Source organism: Saccoglossus kowalevskii, chromosome 12 (genome assembly GCF_978046115.1).
Source record: "Saccoglossus kowalevskii chromosome 12, keSacKowa6.1, whole genome shotgun sequence".
In the NCBI taxonomy this organism is placed as follows: Eukaryota; Metazoa; Hemichordata; class Enteropneusta; family Harrimaniidae; genus Saccoglossus; species Saccoglossus kowalevskii.
The window spans coordinates 31021137-31043937 of NC_140652.1; the positions used below are offsets into that span (position 1 = coordinate 31021137).

At 33.6% G+C, this 22801-nt stretch overlaps 1 protein-coding gene and 1 long non-coding RNA gene across 2 annotated transcripts in view; both read left to right on the top strand.

Moving 5' to 3' along the window:
• LOC102808586 (A.superbus venom factor 1-like) overlaps positions 1-20155 on the top strand; it is a 54569-nt gene extending 34414 nt beyond the window's left edge. Inside the window, exons 19-37 of the mRNA XM_085506031.1 lie at positions 282-491; positions 772-892; positions 1998-2099; positions 2436-2627; positions 2924-3002; positions 3516-3672; positions 3997-4083; positions 8001-8166; positions 8860-9074; positions 11311-11475; positions 11575-11774; positions 12528-12615; positions 12875-12946; positions 15045-15144; positions 15308-15397; positions 15727-15819; positions 16270-16353; positions 17568-17709; positions 19492-20155. Of these exons, the coding sequence (XP_085362157.1) occupies positions 282-491; positions 772-892; positions 1998-2099; positions 2436-2627; positions 2924-3002; positions 3516-3672; positions 3997-4083; positions 8001-8166; positions 8860-9074; positions 11311-11475; positions 11575-11774; positions 12528-12615; positions 12875-12946; positions 15045-15144; positions 15308-15397; positions 15727-15819; positions 16270-16353; positions 17568-17709; positions 19492-19609 (2481 nt within the window). The 3' untranslated portion in view covers positions 19610-20155. The remainder of the gene's footprint in view (positions 1-281; positions 492-771; positions 893-1997; positions 2100-2435; positions 2628-2923; positions 3003-3515; positions 3673-3996; positions 4084-8000; positions 8167-8859; positions 9075-11310; positions 11476-11574; positions 11775-12527; positions 12616-12874; positions 12947-15044; positions 15145-15307; positions 15398-15726; positions 15820-16269; positions 16354-17567; positions 17710-19491) is intronic.
• LOC146735729 (uncharacterized) lies at positions 4897-6804 on the top strand. The gene is made up of 2 exons (XR_014931258.1): positions 4897-5004; positions 6337-6804. It is a non-coding gene; the product is annotated as an uncharacterized LOC146735729 (long non-coding RNA).
• Positions 20156-22801: the final 2646 nt, after the last annotated feature.

Below are 22801 nucleotides of genomic sequence, written 5' to 3' on the forward strand. Positions count from 1 at the left end.
TTATGGTTTGAACATACCTTAAATAACTAATGCTTTCTTTCATTTGAGAATTATTATTTCTGTTAACAGTTCGCAAAACACGTACACGTAAATCTGGATTTATTTTACCACAAAGCACTTAATAGTACACTTTGATAGTTTCTATTTTGCAGTGTGTAAGAAAAAGCTATATTGGTGGCCGTGTATAAGGACTGCAACGCTATCCAAATGTGAGAAGCAACCCCTAATGTTACATCATTTTTAGTGTAGTGATTTTTAACAAATTGTATCTTTCTTGTTAGGTAAGTGCTTACATGTACGGTGTGGAAGGTATCTGTTCTGATGCCAAACCTGGGGAAAGAAGTGATGGTAAATGGTTTATCGTGAAGGCAAAAAACGCAGCATTGTTTACATTTACAGTTATTCCACTAAAAGTTGGTAACTTTCCAATCAAAATCGAAGCACTCAGTCCAATTGGTGATGATATTGTGGAAAGGATATTGAAAGTGGAAGTACGTAATATTATTGCTATCATTATCATATGACAAAACTATACTGTAATTGGTTATACTAGCACATATGAAGTAAGTTTAAGTTGACACAAAACATAATGCAGCATATAAGAAAATTAAAAGAGAAAATATTGGGATTGCGCCAACACAAGGTGTATATAGGATGTGTTAAGCGCCATGGACATCAATAAATAGCAACACAACATACCCATTTCAGCAAAAATGTCATCCACGGGAACTGTCATAGTTGTCATTAAGCATTTCATTCATCTCAATACAGCCTGCTGGTATTCAACATTCCTTCAAACATTCAGTGTTGCTCGACCCTACCGGTTTGCTGAGTAACAGAGTAGGAGTTGATAATACAGAAAATACTGACCAAGGGCCGGTTAAGAACATTGGTAAGATTTTTTTTTTCGTTTCGTAATTTTTGGGAAATGCATGTAAGCGGTATGTATTAATGAATAGCAACATTCCTATTAAATCAAATTATCAAATTACGATATCTCAAAAGGTAGTAATTCAATCTAAGATTTAATATTTTAATTCTACAAAACATTAAAGTCATTAATAATTGGAATATTTTGAGAATGCAGATCCTATAATTTCAAAATAAAAAAGTTTATTTAAATCCCTAAAAACATCCCCACACAATACTCACCAATCCAACCATAATGCAGCAATTATAGATTATCAGGAACATACCCCAAATATGATATGAGCAAATGCTAATATAAATACAATAGCCCGTACATACTATTAAAACTATAAGTTGATTATTTAATTCAAACGATACAATTTTATTTTTACGGTGTTTGTCCCATTTTAATTTTGTTTTAATTCCATTGACAGATCCTATAATTACAAATTACATAATTAAATCTCTAAAAACACACACTACGCACACACATACATCTCATAATGCAGAAATTGTACATAATGATGATATCCCAGCTTTGTGAGGATATAGGAAAATGCCCTTCAATGCAGTCAACACTATTGCAAATTACATTTCAAACACCATATTGAGATTGAAATCCAGATCATTCTAACTAGCATTCGGTGACAGTGGTTCGTCGGTACACTATATACATAACAGACAAGATGTCTAAAATCAATTATTTAATAAATCAGTTTGACAATAATGTTACATATCAGCTCTTACCGAAATCACTGAAATACGATTTTGACCATACAACAGGACACAGAGACCAGAAATCAATTTGCATATTCAAACCCAGATTCAATAAAGCCACACTTGTTTGTCCATAGTGGCACAGATCAGTACCCAAATCCACTTAGTGGTTGTGCCACCGAAAATATCAAAGAGTGAGCAAAACAATAAGTGGCTTTTAAAAATATGCCATAGGAGTATTTTGATCTTTTATAGAAGGTTGATTACCAAGCGATATCACGCCCTATATTTCTTTATACAATATCCACTATTCAAAAAAACAGTAAATAGGTAAATAACTCGCATATATCATTTTTTATCTTTGTTTTCAGAGCATAAACATTTTGAGAAACATCGTCAATTTAATGAAATAGACATTAGGATGCCTGCTGATGTGATTCCCGATTCACCTGAATGTCGTGTTAACATAGGTGGTGAGTATTTCAAATCAGTTCAGTTCCCTGTGATATTATGCACAATTTACAGATAATGAACACATTGAAATAAGTACTATTGAGTGAAATCATTAACAGAAAGATATAATTACCTCATATTAATTACGATGCTCATAGGTTATAAAATTTGAATACACATGTCCCATATATGGCGTCAATTATGTGACATTCACATTTACATTGCTTCTCTAATATGCATGCCTAGAATGTAAACACACGCACTCTAGTAGGTAAGAACGGAAAGTAAATTAACGCTATTATTAAATGTAACTTATCTACAATTTTTAACACATAATTTGTATTATTCCGTTTAAGGTAATTTAATGGGTCTTACAGTAAGTGCAGTTATTAATGATAATATACAAGATTTGATAACAAGACCAGGAGGTCATGGAGAGACAATACTGATTCGCACAGCACCAAACTTATATACGTTAATGTATCTGAGTGCAATAAACAGACTCACCCCGGATATTGAGCAAACGTTAAAAAGGCACATCAGAAACGGTGAGTATTATTTATATGCATAAACATCTGTGATTCATAGATGAGGTGTTATTTAGTTTGCTCGGTGGATTTGTAAATTTCCAGGTATAGTTTTGTTCTTAATGTACTGTAGTGGTCTGGTATTCGTCTGTATTATTCTGTCTATTTTTTTAATGTATAAATAAATTTAATCCAACGTCTAATTACTCTCTGTGAAAATAGTTAATATTATTCTTTAAGTAATGCATATGACAACAGAATGATAATTGAGTTTTATCTTCCCCATAATTGATGCAGATGTGATGTTTATTTTACAGGATATTATGGTGAAATAAGTTACTATAAGAAAGGGTCGGGATGTTTCTCTATCTGGACTCATACACCATGCAGTACATGGTATGTGTGGCATAATCTTATTACGTGTAAAGGATGTAGCTATCGATATAATGAAATATAATATAATATAATAATACCGATAGAACGCCTGTTTCGCTACACTCGACGAAAATCCCTGTTTCTCTCGTTTCAAAAAGAATATTATGTATTAGTTTTGAAGTCGTGATGTCAAGATAAAAATATGTTTATCTCTTCGTCATAGCAACTGAGTTTGTGATCGCATCAGATTCTAATGATGTTAAAAGTCGTTAGAAAACGGTAAAAATAATAAAGGTTCAAAGACTTAAGAGTTGTAATCCCAATGACATGAAGACAAGATGCACATTCATTTCTAGATTTGTTTCAAAATAAACATAATTATTTTATAATTTTATTACTGGCACGTTAGTCTACTTCTTTGTGCTCCCGACACGAGCATGGATGTCTTAGTTTAATGCATATGAAAAGCAGCGGCTATACTATGTGTAATTAATTAACAAGCTACTTAAACATTGGCTTGTTGTACAATTCCAGGTTGACCGCTTTTGCAATGAAGGTTTTCTGCCAAACGACTAAATTCATATTTATTGAGCCGACTGTCTTATGTGACACTGCAAGCTGGTTGTTAACAATGCAAAATGACAATGGTTCTTTCATAGAAAACTATAGGGTGTATCACAAGGAAATGAGTGTGAGTTTTTTTTCCATTATCTTCTTTAGAATCTGTTATTTGCACTTTAATATGATTTGGGTACTGAAAAAAAAATGAAATACATTCTCAAGGTGCTAGTGATTCAGTCATGACTGAATATCGAGCAAATACTTTGTTTCTCTGAAGGGAAATATGTTTATAATGACTATTGAAATAATTATAGATTGACTTAACTAGGTACTCAATAGTTGCAAACATTCAGAATTCACTTTTATATAACAATAATTTGTCAGTGATTTAAATAATGAGGTTGAAGAAAGTGTACGTACTATGCACGTTGTTTACGTAGTATTGTCTTTTCAGGGTGGCGTACATGGCGATGCCACTTTTACAGCATATGTGATTATTTCTCTGTTAGAATGTGATGTACTCGCGCAATATAATTGCCAAGTAAGTAAAACACATTTTTTTTATTATTGTCCATGACTTTTAAACTTATATTACTGATAATGTGAACCATAGTCATGGTTATACTGTTAGTATAGGTAATTGTAACTTGTACATGTGACTGTAAACAACACATTTGTGGTCAGCATCTTGGAAATGGAAAGCCGAGTGGTTTATAAGATGATGACTATAACTGAAATTTTTACAATCATAAAAAATCAATCAGCAATCAGTTGCGCAGCCAGTGTATTTGCAGAGAACCTCAAACGTAATCTTCAATTAAGCAGTCGGTGGGAGTTTCATGCTATGGTTGATGTCGTCTATCATAGACTTACAGTTTCCAAATCTTAAAAAAGATTTTCATTGGAAGAAATGTAGCACCTCGTGATCTCATGTTGAACCTTGACTGAAGCTGCATTGTCTTAACCAGGGTGCAAGATAATATGTTCAATGACAGTATACATTAGGTTGTATATGTTGTAGAAAAATCAGCCGAGTTTTCCGCTATATAAATGAGAGCTAAATTTATAAATAAAATTGGCCCGACCCTTGGTCGAGCCTAACCAAGCCAAGTGTTGTATTTGTTTTGTACAGCGTATGACGTGGGTATTTGCGTATGAATGGGAATGTAAGCTTGCATGCGTCTTGCAGGTGGCTTTGTTATGTAAATTCATGGGAGTTGTGTGGTGGACGTGGCAAGTCAGTACACCACGAGCAGTCGAAGTGTGAGTACCTTATTCAGCTCTGCCTAGCAGCAGTTTGTAAGGGCATTTCAGGCTCTTCGTCACTTTGCTCATGCTGCAGAACCAGACTAATAGTCAACCAGCCTTACGTTTATACCTGTGTACAGACAGGGCGAGTTGTTGGTTTCAGTGGTTCTGCCCTTTGCTGAGTGGAACAGGGAGGAGTGACGGCATATCAACAGTAAGTTGTACTTTACAAATTTTGGAGTGTCGTGTAGACAATTTTTTTTATATGGGGCTAAAGCGATGAATAGAAGTATGGAATTTATTGTGAATTATATATGTCGCATTATTTAAGCTATTTTTAAGGTAGCGGGACTATTATTTGCATACTTGTTTTCATCTTCTAATTGTGACCAAATGACTACAAATAGACCCAGGAAAGTATATATTTTTGGAATCGCCAGACTTCAAGCTTTTCAAAGGTGTGTTTGCCATACCCGTATCTGCATTCTACGGTGCGTTACTTAATCAAAAGTGAAAAATTACTTTTTTTGTAAAAAAAATAATTACGCATTTATGCTGGTGATAATAAGTTTTTTTTCACTTTTCCTAGTTGTTTAATAGTCTGGTAAATTGAATGTCTGGTCAGTTTTATTCAAGCAACGCGTTTTGAAAAGTAGTGTCCTGAATTTTAATTTCTGTTTTAGTCGCATTGCCCCCAACTCAAACCACAACACATTGGTAAATAATCCATGAAAGTTTGTCTGGACACATTCACATTCCTCTCATTGTCACCTTAAAGCTGTGAAAATTTGGTGTTAATCCGACGACAATAAGTATACGTTATTTTTGTTAAAGACCTTGTATTTTGAAAAAACATAAACTCCTAGAAAACGTCCATAAAGTCACAGTAAAGATTTTCAAGCTTGTTTATCTGCACAATCAATTTGTTTTCCCATCAAGATCTGTTTTACCATGTGTAGGACCATCCACCAAATGTGTAAGGCTATTGGAAACTAAAAAAAATAAAGGAATGGGATAGCTATAGTTCGATAAAATCGGCAGATGAAAACACCAAAATCAATGATTTTTTTTTTCAGTGGCTGTGTGACCTTGTGTCTGACACATTCATATGCAAATGACTAATCTGTGAAATAAACAGGGGCGGAGACAAACCACTCGAATGTTTGGAAACACTCATTGTGTGTCAGATAGCTACTGATAACACATCCTAACATTGCTTTGTTTTGAGTTAATCTTTGAAACTTATAGGCACACAAATTAAACCTGTGTTGTTGATTTTGGAAAACACTACTGAAGCTGCATTGCTTCCCTTCAGAAAATCTACATTTTAACCAACTTACATGACATTCTAGGTTACGTTGACTTTATCAGATGAACGTTTATAGTGCAGTTCATCAATTAATAAATAAATGTGAATCGTAATTTTCAACACAAATAATAGTCTCGGTACCTTAAGTGTAATGTAGCGATACATAATAGTTTTTTAGAATACTCGTCATGTGACGGGAATTTAATTAGCACGTGTAATTGGTATTGCTATTTTTAGTTGGCTTGGTGATTGGGAACTGATGTATTGTGGTCGTGTTGACGTACGTTAATATTGGCAACTGGTGGTGGTGAATGGTTTCTATTATATCTACCCGGATCGGTTACTTGGTGGCACAGGCAGTGTTAGAAGCTCTATGGACTTGATGTGGATGGCAGCTGAAGTATCGTCGATGCCAAGATTTGAGGAGCGTAACAGAACACTGCAGGACTACAATAGTACACTGATACTGTAAACTTTATCACAGTTTTGTATTGCCTTAATTCCCTGACCCGAAGCCCTTGTATGGCCCATCTTAGTTTTACGTAACTATGTATTAAGCATATTGTTGTATTTCGCATAAATGGATAATAGATTGAAGTCGTTGATTTATTAGTGATAAATTCTTGTGCACAAGTTTCATGTTAATTTCTGAGTATGAATATCTGTTGATGAGGTTTAGAGAATAAAAAAGCTTAGTTAACTGTGTGCACTTTGTCATCACCATTCGTTGTGTGCTCCCGCGTGCTTAGCCAATCCTCTGATCTGTGACAGTATACGGTGGGTTGAGCTGATACAAAGCTATAGCAACAACAAGACTTGCGAATTAAAGAGAGTAATCGTACGGCCATACAATTAGCTCAGAGTGGTATAAATCGTGTTATACAACACTTTTACCCCTCTCTATTGTTGTATTGCTCCCAGAATCATTTTCATTGTAGACAATTTTCGAGGTTCACAGGTGAATAATATAGTTTCTTTATTGCAAATTATCAGAGTTCACTGATTATTTAAATGGATTCGAAACGAGATTTATCACATGTGAAAAACGTGCGAGTGTATGAACATTTCGACTTCTAGAGATTTTCTAGAGGTATTGCTTTCTATCATCAGATCCGCATAGTCTTTGAGTAGTCACTATTCTGTCTGAAAAAAGATTTTTGAAGAGAACGCAAGGTTTGACCAATAAAATTCCCAAGGACTCTACTGTATTTGTTTTTCAAAATTGTGTTTTGTGTTTGGCAAGGGGCAATTTAAAGATGTTCTAACAATGCTTTAAATGTCTGGAGAATATAATTAATGACATAGTACACGTCCTTATTACCAGGTAGCTAATATTTGTATATGCAAAATGTGCAAGAAGAAATTTGAAAAACAAAAATGCTTTGAGAATGCATGAAGCATATCCACATGGCTGTGTGCTGGTTCCATTTATTGCAATGTTTCAAACAAATATTTGTTTTTCTGCCATCGTTACACAAAAATAAAAATGGCAGAATGGACTTTTTGAAGCACCCACAAATTCATCAAATTCACGGCACAACATAGTTTACTGATGTTTACAGTTTAATGTGAATCTCTTCAGTACTGTTTCCCTGTCATTATATAGATTATAACAGGCTATGACAGTATACATCCAGTATACATGCTTCAGATAATTATATACAACTTGTAAACCAGCACTACAAATTACATTTTGCACCGTCGCTATGAATGTACAGATTTAGAAAAGGTGCAAGGTCTCAAGTCTAACGAAGTATAACAACCCAAGCAACTCGGATCATTATGTAGTCCAATATTCCCTTGTTGCATTCGTTTTACTAAAAACTATCTGCAGTGTCTATAATGTGTGTATTTTGTGGTGTAGAATTTATCGTATTTGTAAATTCTTTTTGTACCAACAGAAAAGCGGCTCACTTTCTAAGTCAATTTCGTATCTGGAGGGGAGAATTAAAGATACTGATAGACCATATGCTGTGGCTATAATTACGTATGCATTGGTCTTGGCTAACAGTGGAAAAAAACATGAGGCAAATGAACAATTGAGGGCGCTTGCTACATATGATAAAGGTAATGTTATGTTATCGTAACATACAAGTAAAACTGTATGAAAAGTTAATATTAAACCAAGTGTCACCAGTGTTTGTCACTATAATTCAATGGTTTTCACAAATATTCTGCAACCACCTTCGAAGTTCTGGAGAAAACAACATTTTAGCTTATGTTTTTAATATTTGTTGGGGTGATGTTGACATTCGGTTCTGTTTGATCTTTGCCAAAATGCCAAAGCTAAAGCTAAACATGTTCATCTATGTTTGGCACCTGACTTTAGTGTCGTTCATATTTTTCAAATGTTATAAATTGTATATTCCAAGTGGGAATAACACACTCAAACATATGAATATTATTTACGACTGAAAAACAAATTTAAGTACAAAATAAATGAACCTTGTCTTGTACATGAAATAGTGTCAAAGGATTCGAACAAAATTGGCGCATTCTGCTCCACATTCAAATTTATAGTCATTTATCTATTCATATTTTTCGTACGTGTATTGCAGTCAAAATATTGCTATGAATAATATGAACTTGAATTATATTTTTTAGTCAACATTGTGTTTACATATGCAAAACAAGACAGTGCAGTATGTCATTATCATCAAAACTATTTTTCTATGATTATATATTATTTCCAAGATGTTTGAAGATTGAAGTTGTCTTGAGGCATGGTTCAAACTGAACAACTATGTTTTCTCAACACAGAAACAAATTCCCGACACTGGACAACAGACGCAGCAATCTTTGGTGATGGAAATAAACCATATTGGTACACCCACAATCCATCAGCAATTGAAGTAGAAACAACTGCGTATGCCTTATTAACACAAGTGGAACTTAATGATATTGCATATAGCAATGCAATAGTCGTTTGGTTAACATCGCAGAGAAATTCACAGGGGGGATTCATTTCTACACAAGTAAGTATTAGTTTTAAAAGTTATGGTTAAACACTGAATCCTGACCGGCAAAACCCTTTTCACTACAACACTGTTCTTAATTATTGTTGTTGCTCAACCGGTAATTTATATCTTCTCAATTGCTCTCTGTCAGCTACGAACAGGAGTAGGTTTGTGATATTACAGGTGATAAAAAAAAGACTAAATATTATAAAACTAAACCCCGAACCAAAGTAATAAGATGCTATATATTTCTGTCCATGAAATGAGCAATTATGGTGTTCAAGTAAAAAATAATGCAGCTTTGTTGAAGTCGAAGTCCAGGTAAATCAAAAGAACCTTTTACCGTGATTTGGATTTGGTTGAAATCCATGCATATTAATTACCTAATTTGCATGATAATTCGCCAATTTTTAGCTGTTCCATGTTCTACTGATATCTGAAGGGCCACTCATTGGATTATCATGAAGAGTTGCTACGTAGATGCTCTGAACTAATGTTCAATTTTACTAGTTTGGGGTCAAAATCCTGCATATTAATTCCTAATTTGCATAATGATTAGTCAATTTTCGGCTTTTCCACTGATATCTCGAGTACTAATCATCACATCTCCTCTTAGTACATATATGGCACAGACCTGGTTTGGTAATGTCCGTGCATATTAATTACCTGGTTTGTATAATTATTAAATTTGCCGGTTTTACTAATCATTATTTTTCAATAAAATTAGGTACAGTTTTAGGACAATGTACAAACCTGAATATTTTGAAATTAAATATTTGCATATGATTTACCTAGTTTGCATAATTAGAAAATTTTCGGCATTTACACTAATATCACAATGACTGATTATTTCATGTCATTGAAACTTATTACATAGATGCTATGAAACAATGCATAGATCTTCTTAGCTTTGGGTTGATATTAGATCATATTAATTACTTAATTTGTATAATAATAAGTGTTTTGTTCTAATCAAATTTCAATAAAACTTCATACATAGATGGTGTTTGACAATACTTATCTTAATTCAATAAATCGTGAGGCATATATGACACTCTAATAAGTTTTGGGTTTATACACATCCATAATAATTACCTAATTTGCATAATTTACTTTTCAGCTTCCCATGAATTTAGTTAGGATTATACATCACATTACAATGACACTTTTAACATGTATGCCCTGAAACAATATACAGACCTAAATCTATGCATGATGATTGTTTAATTTGTATAATCATTTATTTGGTTCTTTGAGGTATTCCACAGACATGCATACTGATTATCTATTATTAGCCCATTTCTGACATAACAAAAATAGAATTCATCACGGAAGTGGAAAACCACTGACGAACAACTAAATCTATTTGCTGTATGTATTATATATTTGGATAATGTGAATCACATTATTTTTATGTTGTGCATCTCAAATAGCAGACAAATATGCCAAGCTTCTCGTTTGAAAGGCAAATCTTGAATTTATTAACTTTAAGCACACGGGAGTTATTTCTAAGCTTTCCTTGATCTGAATTAAAACGAAAGAATTTTACAATGTTTAATACGTAAAGGAGTTATTGCAGTGCTGATGGAATGCAACTTTTCCTTAAGAATAGCTTAGGAGATGAGACAATGTACACCATCCCACACCTCTTAGTCAATGAAGGAAGATATTGGTGATGGGCATAAACCAATTATTGCATTTCAACAAGACTAAGTGCCTGAAAGCAATACTGGATTGAAATTGCCTAATTTGCAAAATCATCAAATTTCTTTGGTTCACGGTTGCTCTTGAGGGGAAATCCTCGGACTTGATGTATTTAATGATACAAAAATGCATATTGTTTATCTAATTATTTCTGATATCTCAAAAAACAGATTTAAATTGACCTTGTGGCATGTAAAATGTATTATATACTCCAAGTTTTTTGCGTAGTACATCTCAAATAGCAAACAAATATTAGTTGCCAAGCTTCTTGTTTGAAAGGCTAATTTTAAATATTTAAATTGAGTTTTAATATGCCTCCAAATCTCTCAGCACACGGGAGCTCTTTCTAAGCTTTCTTTGATTAAAAACCATAAATTGGTATTCAATAATCAATGAAAAGCCATTTCTTTGATAATTTAATAAAATCGCCTAACAACGTTTGTTTTTAATATTAAAGCTCTCCTGAAATATCTCAAATTGGCATTGATGTCATACTATTTCAAAGTCATGCATAACATACTCCATCCAATATTATGTTAAATTATTATAGGACACAATTATTGCTCTGTATGCCCTGGTTAAGTATTCGGCAGCAGCTAGAAATGTGATTGAGACACCGGTACACATGAATTGCACAATAACAATAGAAGCTGATGATGCCTATAGCGAAGTAATCCCTTTAAATGAAGGGTCCATGGTGCAGCACATTAGAGAGGTACATATTATTATTATCTTCCAAATTAATGGCAGCCTAAACGGACAAACAATTGATAAGCTTTCCGCAAACTTCAACTCCACAATTTCATCTATTTAGGTACCTGTTGGTGGCAAGCTGTATATTGACACTACTGGAACAGGTATTGGAAATCTTCAAGTAGAAGTTAGGTATAACACGCCGGCTCTTTATGCAGAAACGTGTGCATTTAACATCACCGTGAATGTAGTAGAACCACGCCTACGTAGAAGAGATAACACCCTCAGTAATTCCGTCATCCATTTGACTGTTACTGTAAGGTATTTGCATTTTATTTTATCACTGAAACAATAATACAATGAAAATCCACGTTAATCACGTGGTCTCAAATTAATTATCAATTACAAAGTATATCATACTAAATTCGGTATTTGTCGTTTTGGCTATCAAACAAGTAAGAGTTACTCCTTGTAATATCGAAATAATGCAAATATGAATCTATTTGTTTATGTACCGGTTATCCTATTTTACATTGACTTTATTGGATTTCAATACACTTTATTATGTCGCCTAAGCATAATGCACAAACTTCTTTTTTATTCATTTGGCATGAAAAGTAGTAACGTGGTTCAGTGACCCTAATCTGAAGTTTTCGTTTATTACTCCAAAGTAAATCATTTGGTTTTATTTAACCTGTTTTAAAATACTCTAAAATGGTTAGATTATTTCGTTCATTGAGTCACCTGAAAAGATACTATTAAAAGCTTAGAGGAATGTGGAGAATGTGCTGATCCCATGATGTGTGGGAAATACACCCGATCAATGTAAAATTGTTCAATCGGATCACGGACGAACTATGAAATATAGGTTTACGGGGTAAGTGAACTATGTGATATATATTATGATTATTGATTTGTATAATCAGTATTCTATACTCCTATGTATATATAGATACAAATTTTGTTATTTGACATTGTGAATAAATAAAACAATTGACAGAAATCAATATTTAAAATATAAAACAAAAAAGGCTATTTTATTATTTTTCAGATTCTTATTTTATTACTTTTCAGATACAACAAACCTGGCAGTACAGGAATGGCAATTATTGATGTTGGACTGTTTTCAGGATTTGAGCCAATCAAAACGTATTTGGAGAAGGTGAATCAATTTTGAATGTCTGATAATATGTAATCGTGAACAACCTTAAAAGTGGTGGACATTCAATCTATACATATACATATGTACATATTGTTTCATTGTGCAATTAAAGACAGCCAAATGGTTATTCCAAAGTCATATCTCTGACATGGCTTGACTGTGGACGTGGAGAATACTCACACAACATTTTTTTAGTTCTACAAGTCTGATTCTGTAATAATATAACAAGTTTTATTAACACTTTCATGTTTGTTTACAGATGAAAAATAATGAGGCGCAATTCCAAAGTTACGACGTCAACAAACGTTCGGTTATATTCTACATTGATCAGGTAATACATCCTTGTTTTGTAATCCACTTCTATCCGTACATGTCGTATACTTTTAAACACGTAAACTGAAGATTGGGATTCGTCTGTTTAGCCACTCACAATCATTGTCAAATATGAATGGCAACTATTTGAAAGGATGTATAGTATATATTTCATAAATCAAAATCTGGCGGCTAATTTAAATAAATAAAAATGTACCCAGGACAAACAATATACTACCTGTACTGGTGTGTGTCAGTTTATTTCAATTGCCGTGTGACGTATAATAATACGAACCAATGTTTTATATAAGAATCATGGTATAAAATAGGCGATTCATGTGACTTCGTGGTTGTTATGGTAAAATGTATAATTTAAGATATTTAACCAACATGCGTGTGAATTCGGTTTGTATTTTGATATTTATTAGGTGTATAGTGAAAATTTAAGATATTTTGTGGTATTATAGGCTTTTATTGTTTAGTGCTGCCAAGGCATATAACCTAGACATATATTATAGATATTCATAAAATACTCATAACAATGAACATTATATAATAAGGTCAGCCTATATTGCAATTGCACGTGTCCGATGGTCCCCATTTTTTTTTTTAGTGATCTCCTTTGTTGATACAATTAGTTTGTTGGATGCTTCTTAGTAAAATAGTGTTGCAGGCTGGGTCGGCGTTTGTCCAACATGGCTTCTTTTTAAAGTTTGCATTAGTGCGCAAACCATTAGTGTGGGATTACAGGCCAAGTTGGCCAAGGGTTCTAACGATGGCTTTTGCTTGGTATCTGAACTGTAAGTTACAGACCATGCGGAATACGTTCATACATCAACTGAATATCTCTATGGCCTTCACTAAAGACCAAAGCCTGAAATACTCTATGTCATACACAACTGTGTCAGCTCTAATTCCCCTATTTTCTACATTGACCGTGCATTAAAGTCAACAGTTTAGGTTTTCAGACTACGTTTTTGGTGTGTTTTTCCAATAGAAGCTGTCGGGTGTATTTTCCTAGAGATTTTTTGTTCCAGCCATGTCTGGTCGCTATCCCAATAACTACATCCGCTGTTTAAATAACCTGCATAAAAGTCAGATTTCTACATTTTGAACATCATTAATAACACATAGAGTAAGGCTTTGAATCCTCTCTCTTTCGTTTTATTGGGGGACAACTGCACCTACAGCTGATGAAGGGGAAGCAAGTGTAATCTTACATTCATAGTTGTAGACTTTTTTCTCAAGAGTTTTTATATGTTAGATTAAACACCCCTGACCTACTTTAATCTCATATCAATTTTTTGACAAGTCAAGGTTAATACTGTCATCAACTCACTTTGTTAGCTCTTACCGCTCGGATTTGGCCCACCCACAATGTTGACGCTCTTCATCCTGCTTCCCCTCGAATAAGTTGCGGGAAAGATTGGTTCAGATAGGATTTTTTCTCACCATTATACCTAGTAATTGAAACACATATAACCACTTCCCTCACGTTAATATTTGGTTCGGGTGTATTAGATTTTGGAGATAAATCACATAATTAGAGCCTGAGAGAATTAATTTTTAGCGGTAATGATTGGTTGAATAAACACGCACCATGATTATTTGTAAACATAAATCATAATGAGAGCAATTTGTAAGGCACCAGTCTGTAAATAAAGAGGAGTTTACGTCTGAATGAAAGTCTGACACAGTCCAGTGTTCAAACTATATATGTCTTGTTTGTAAATATACATGTCTTAAGTTTATAGAACTCTGATATGAGTTTTTATACTTGGTAATACAACCTAGATATTACTTGCCACCCCACCCCCGTCTTTCTTTTCGAATTATGGGGATATGTTTGGGAAAAAGGCACGTATAATTGGAACATGGGCTGATCCCCTCTTCATCCATTTACACATGCCACGGGGCAAGTTCAATGTTCAAAAATGCGCTCGACTAAATGTGCCTTGTTTTATTCAATGGTTACATTTGGCAACACTGGTAATATACAACATCATTGTCAATTGAAACCATTTGATTGTGACTAAGGATATATGGCGGATGCTACATATGGGACAGAGTGTGTAATAGTTTAGTTTAACATCTTTCTCCCGTTACTTTATTTTTAGATAACAAACCAGACCGATGTTACAATTGAATTTGACATCAAGCAAGTATTTAATGTAGGGAAAGTTCAACCAGTTGCGGTTAAAGACTATTATTCACCAGGTAAGTTGCGCTATGTATAGTAAATGTTGATTCAGAATTGTGTATTTGTGTTGCAGTATTTACGGTGAAAAACAATTTGGGATTTGTAAAAATGTCATGTTTATGTTTTAGAAATTTGCATTATCAAGGCTATTTCATTTTCAATCTGTTATTATATTTCCAGATGTACAATGCACCAAGTTTTATCAGGCTGAAGAAGGAAGTGCACTACTTGACACTTTGTGCGAAGGTTATATATGTGTCTGTGCTGAAGGTACGTACCATACATCATAGTGTATATGCTCTCAAACATAAATAGAAGGAACAGGACAGGTTAATTTCAATACTTTGTCAATGTTTTTGATACCATAATAATTTATTTCTAGTAAAATAATTGCATTCATTTCCAGCTCATACGAAATAATTGATGTCACAAGTTACAATACTACATCCCTTGAACAAGTCGAATCTCAGATTTTCTTTGGTTATTTATTGTCAATCTGCTTTGTGTACTTGCTTTTCAACGTATAATAGTTCAAAAAGAATTTGTGTATAACCACGTGACCTCACTTAATATATTATATTCATATGTATATATGGCAGGGAAATGTGGTAAATGCTTAGATAAACAACCTATTAGAACATTAGAGAATAAAGGCGATTTAGTCGAAAAGGCATGTCACGACATGGGCTATGGTGAGTTGATTAACATACATGATTTTTTTAAATGACAAAACATATTTTTCCACTTTGCCATCCACTCAAACAACTAATTAACAGATTGAAAGACGCGCTATGACAGGTAGCTGGTCAATTCGGTACCGTACGTGTTCGCCAGTTTGAGTCACGCACGCAGTACATGTTTACTTTGATTTCACCCTCGATTTACCCAGTCAAGTATATTGTGTTATTACCTAACCAACCATTTGTACTTTAATGAGTATGCAAGTATTTAAATTCGGTTGAAATATTTACATTAAAGCTTACAATGGAGCACGCACAAGTTGATTTGGAAATCGAATCTAAAATGCTGGCCTCGTAGACTAAATGAAGTTATTTAGTGATTAGTTACTTCTTGTTCTGGAAATTGTTTATGTAATTGTTTCATGCATATGACAATATAACAGAATAATCTTTACTTTCCAGCATTTAAAATACATGTATTTAATGTGAAGTTTGAAAAAGGATGGGAACATATCACTGCCATTATTGAAGTCATAGCTAAACACGGTATGTTTGTCTCCTATGCACAATAGTTTAAGTTGTACAAACGTTACGTGTGCTTGCATGTATGTCACGTGTGATCTGAGGAGATTTTGAGGACAAAGATTAGTTCACAAATATGCATGACGCCTAAAGATGTTGTGTGTATATTAATATTAAAGAAATCTAGCGCTGGTACTATCAATTTGTTTGATTTATAATTCTTGAGCCAAACAAAAAGTTATTAAATATATTACACATGCCATATATAATTATGCTGTAGATAGTTTGTAGTAAGCTGAGTACCAACAACCACTACTTGCAATGGAATGTAATTTTAAAGTTGCATTCCCATTAATCTAATATATGAGGTACTATCCCATGAATATTATATACACCATCCAATGCTGCAACTTATGGAGAATATTTACAATGTAGTGGCAAGTGAGGAATAATACTTTGTATCTTTTTTTGACAAATGTTTATCAAAATTGAAATGTTTTTGAATCCATGCATACAACTGGCATTTTTTTAACAATTTCAGAGCAGTATCATAAATGAAGCTTACGTATAACTCTGCCTGCGATTGATGATATAATCATGAAATTGATTTCTATAAGGATTTGTTTAACCTCAATTTTGGAGCCGTCTACTCTAGATATTCATTTCCCCCACAATAAAGCACATTGTTTATGTTGATTATGACAGTACAAATAATTGTTCTCAATTAATGTTCTGAATTTTAATTATAATAAAATAAAAAACGCGTTAATAAATTGAGTTACAATACTTATTCGCTTATTACAATCAGCAATTGAATTTTGTGATCTGGATTGCGAATTTGTTTTGAAATTTTCAAGTTTATTGCACAATTCACAGGATATTGTTCAATAATCGTGATCGCCTTCTATAAATGAATCTGTGTCCGAAGTTAGCCGGACTTGTGTATTAGCAAAAACTATTTATTTCCCCCAAAATAGAAACTATTGTTTTCAAACTTGCATATATTTCCAAGTCAAAAGTAACCGAATTCGTATGCTCGTAGGTTTAAACAAAACATTACAGATTGTTGATTTCAAACAGTGGAAATTACCGTATCCTTAAACGGTTTAGATTGTCATCATATATCGGAAACTTGTTGTGTATTAGACTGCGTTATCAGTGAAAATGATCAACTTTATAATAATAAATTTATATTGTAATTGTAAAAATAAAAGTGAATGCAATTTCATTCTTGATAGGCATCGAAGATGTGTCCATTAATGATCAAATACATATCTGGAAGAGTTCCACCTGTGAATGTCCTAAAATCGAACCAGACGTCAAATATTTCATTATGGGAAGAGATCCTGAATCATTTGTAGATGAAAATGGTTTTGAAAGGTTGGTAACTCGTTATTGATTATACAGCTCATATTAAATAGTGTGTTACTATGTCACCGTAACGCCATAAGTGACAGCGTCCTATAATTTTGCGGTATTTTACGGGGTATTTTCATCCTACTATACAAGGAAATACGAATTCCAAATAATAATAAAAAAAACATGGCTGCCACCGGGGTTTGGCTGGTCTCCACACAAAAAAGTTTGCTGATTCTGTTCTAAACATTTCGGCATTCCCTTGATGTATCCTTCGAAGTAAAAGATGTATAATAATAAGGTTATTACGAATATACCTCACTTCGAGGTATTGTGATGGGTTAAATTTGATGTCTTTAAACCCTTCACTTAGGTACCCGGGATTCGGATATTCTCCACGGTGGACTAACAAAACACCAGAAGCTGAATTTGTGTCACCTTCGTTCGCCAAGACAGCTTCAAACCGGTTTTATTAACTTCTCAACTCTTAGCCAATTACAAGGGAGTATCATACAGCCAATCACACAATGTTCTTAACACGTCATAACACAATTGATTAATCGTTACTATATTAGGAAAACTACTACCGTACTGCCAGCCAGATGTAATCAGTGATTGTCATGGCAACTACCAACAAGCAGAAATATAAATCATGACAGTATCCTCGTAATAACCTCATATTATTATTACCTTTTACACAAAAAATAGATAAAAGTGTGTCATTATAGAAACATCAACACGTGTGCATAATAAAATGTATTCACAATGGTTGATGTGTGACTTATCAACCAATATTCTATTTCACGTGGCTTTAGCGAGGTATAATGTATCATTTATATTTTTTGTGGATTTCAATGAATTTACCTCCCACCTGGATAATTAAATCGTAATCAAAAGTAATGCATTGAGTATAATAACGCCTTGACCTTTCAATGCACACATGCATTGCCCATGTTTCATGCGAGTCTCGTCCCTTCACTCAAATGGGTAAACGGACATACCAGCATTGGCCAATGAATACATGGCTTGGGTTGAAAGCACCTCTTGAATTGTCTCATTTACATATTTACTGGAACCATCCCTGTACACGGTCCCGAAAAGTGAATGAGAAATTGTAGCTGCTACAATTGTTTTAAAAATATGTATTCCACCACAAATGTGCAATTAATTATTAATGGAATTATAACTGAAACCTTACACTTCTCTGTCAAATAGAGACATTTTTTTGGAAACCAGTTTTCTTTAGTAGAAGTAATCGCTTTGCATAAAAACAACCACTATAATGTGATCTTCTCAAATGAGGAACATGTGAATGTCTTAAAAGCATTCAAAGGTATATCTCAGGTCAATATGTGTTCAATAATGTTAAAGGTAGACCTCGTCGAGATCGCCAAATATTTCAAAAACGAATTAGACATTTAAAATACCCAGATACAAATAATTCTGGTTAAATTTGGTTAAACATTTTTTGACACATAAGAACATGACCAACAACACTTGCTTCATAAGCTACATACATCTCATCTAACCCTACATTCAATAATAGTAGGCGACTCAAACCGACGCTCTAATAATTTACAACAGTATCTCTGGTGCTACTTGATGTGTAGGCTGCTTACTAAGTTCCTAACCGTTACCACAGTAAGCATTTGACACCACCATTCATAAGTTTTCGACTTCTTCTCGAGACCTCAGCTTAAATGGGAGTGTTAACTGAACTGGCTTTACTACATTTTTTTTCACGCGTGACACAGATTTTGGCCACAGATTCGTGATTTAATAATTGTTTTTTTTTCTACCTTGTAGTTACAAGTACCTGATTGATGAAACAAGCTACATTGAAGCATTTCCAGCAGTGGGACGTCGGCATAACATTCTTCAACGTGTAATGCACAGTTTGACTGACGGGGCTTGCACTGCCTGAAGTTACAGTTTGTAATTACAAGGAAACTTATCCTTAACACATTGTCAGTTTCCTTTCTGTTTTAATTTCGTATGTTAAAGGTTAATATGAATAACATTAATTATATAATGTAAATTAGTGTAGGTTTTAGTTGGAGTTAATATGTTACAGTTACATTCCCATCTTAACGCTCGGGTAGATTAATACGGTATGTATTGAAAATTACAATATTTTTCTTTTCAACAATCCATAACATTATCGTCTGAACAACTTATTTTATTCAAATGCACAGAAACAATTGTTCTTTGTACACGGTACTCTACGAAGTTGTGGGGTTTTTGACACTTATGGATATACATTTTGGGGAGTTTCATAAAGCATGTATGGATTCACATTGCACAAAGGAATATGCTATACACGTACTGAGACTTGTATTACGCAATGCGTGAATGCAGTGCCAGAACTTGTTCTTCGAAATTTGTAGTCATTTTTCTTGAAAATAAAATTGTTTGTCTTATTGCCAGTCTGTCAAGGTATACAAACAAATATTAAAATATATGCAATTCACACTAACGAGTAATATATTTCTGTTATCAGTAATTTATTTCAACGGTTTAGTCGAAGATCACAAGTTCCACAAGTTCATTGCCGATCGTCAAACAAAAACACTGCACACACAAATATTCATCTAAACAGTCTAAATAATGTAATATAGGAAAAGAAATATTGATAATGTATTTGGAAAAATACAAACACGAAAACTGGGCTTGTGATTGGGGTGATAATATTCCTTTCGTCAAGGAGTTAATGTTTTCGATAGTATTGGTCAAGTTTTCGCTTATTTATTTGTTGCAATTAATCATTGTTCCTCGTAAATGTATAAAGAGGTTTTTTTCTTGACACCAGGACGAACCCATTACACCTTGATTAAGATGCGGGTACTATGAAGAAGGCAATTTCGGAAGTGATTTTTCATTTATAACTCAAAATTACAGGCTGATTTTTATTAAATTGTCATGAGAGTTTGCCGTCGACGCTAATATCATTAAATATTGGCTAGACTACCACGGATTCTGAACTTTCTATATCAGCAGCTACTATGAGTTTACAGTTATTTCCCAATGCGTATTTACTGTTATAATGCTACACCATTACTTTCAATTTTCACCATCCTAGTACAGACAGATCAGAGGATCTTTGCCAAAATGTTTGCCTATGCTTTGTGTCGGTTCGAGTCGCCTACTAACACATCAAAGCTATGTATTTATGAGATGGAAACGTATATTTAACACAGCTGCTTAAGGTATACACTATTGTGGAGGAAAGTATCTTTGAGACTTATCCGGGGGAAATAACGCATAACGGTTTGTAGGGAATATGGATTAACGAAAATATTGGATAATTTGCCAGAATTATATCTGATCGAATGTGGGTAGTCCAAAGTGAACCACTGGCAGTCAAAATTCATGAGGCTAGGGTTTCTCGGATTACTATTGCCAGTTTAACCGTATAAGACTGAGGCTCCTTGGCTAACATTGTCAGTCACAACTTATGAGGTTAGGGCTTCTCGAACTAGCATTGCCAGTCAAAATCTACGAGACTGAGGCTTCTCAAGTATCATTGCCAATCAAAATACATAAAGCCAAGGCTCCTCGAACTAGAAATTAATAAAATAGTATATTGTTCAGGATGTGTTTTGAAAGATGATGTGAGAAGTATGTCTAGATTGTATTATTAAATATAGAAACTTATCTGTGATGCACTTCTAGCTTGTAGGTAATTTTATTACAATTATTAAAAAAGCAGTGGATCTAGTCTATTCTATGAAGTTCTGTGCATTTGGGTTTTTGTTTGCAAAAGTGGCGCCGGACGAAGAACATTAATGAATAAAATGATAATTACAACAGTTGGGAATAAACCCTGATAAGATAACCTAAGAGCTGAAGTGAAATACGCACTAAAAACATTAGCAAATGTCACAGACCCAGCCCAAAATAATCGTAACAAATTTTGTTTGGCCTGGAAAAAATTATCTTATACCAAGAACATGGGTAAATGACAGATAAAGTCATTAGGCATTTGCGAACTAAATTATTCAAGACCCTCCGGGTCGACGAGGCGCTGTCCACAACAATGGGACACCGGGTGCGCATGGAGAGATTCCTTCAAATAACTGATGGTTAAGTCGATTCGCAGTGCTTGTAGACAGAATTTAATCTATTGGGTCTTTACCAGAGAAACAAGTATAGTAGTTCATTGCTGTGCCTGTATGAGGGTAAGGTCATAAACAAAACAATTTGAAGACCAAGCAGTGCATCTATGAAGGCTTCATTGATTTTTTTAAGGAGGTTAGGACTACAAAAAGCGACTGTGATGGCTGTTGCAACTGAAAGGTTTTCAACTTATCATTGGTTATGTACTTAATGCTTTTGCATAGAAAACCAATTTATTGATTAATGTATTTATTGATTAGAACCTTTACACATATAAAATCATTTGGGTTTATTAATAATTAAGAATATATTAAATGTTATTATTTATCAGATGTTTGAATAATTCAGTTAAATTATATGATACACTTGTGGAAGTACAAGCAATTTTTGAAAGGGGTATTCCACTATTAATAACATACATGTTTTACAATCGTCTAAAATACCTAAAACATATGAATAACATGTACTTAATTTAGTTGACAAAATAGAGTCGTGATGTAATAATCTATTACAATCTCCCAATGTAAATTCTTTGGTCGAGAAAGGTATCTAACTATAATTGACAATGCCTCTTGTCGAATTTCAGTCAACAAATTAAGTATTTAGGCGGACAGTCATCTCCACAAAATAGATCCGAGAAAATATGTATTTATTGCAACGAAGCTGAATTTCATTATTTGTCTAATTTGTCAGAAGCAACATATTCATCAAGTTTCCAACATTTGATAAATTTATATCCTTATTTAATATAACAATCCATAATGAGAATTCTTTCTATATTTATTTACCATGATATAAATAAACGTGCTGCTGTGGCCTGAAAAATGTAATTATAATTTGTTATATATTCAGCGCTATAGTAAAGATACATCATTTATCCAGTTATCTATATTGTATTATTTTTCAATAATATATATTTTATCTCACAATACACACCCCAGTAATAATTCTTCTTTTGCTGACTCTTGTTGGAACCATTTAACACAAGCTTGAATACTCA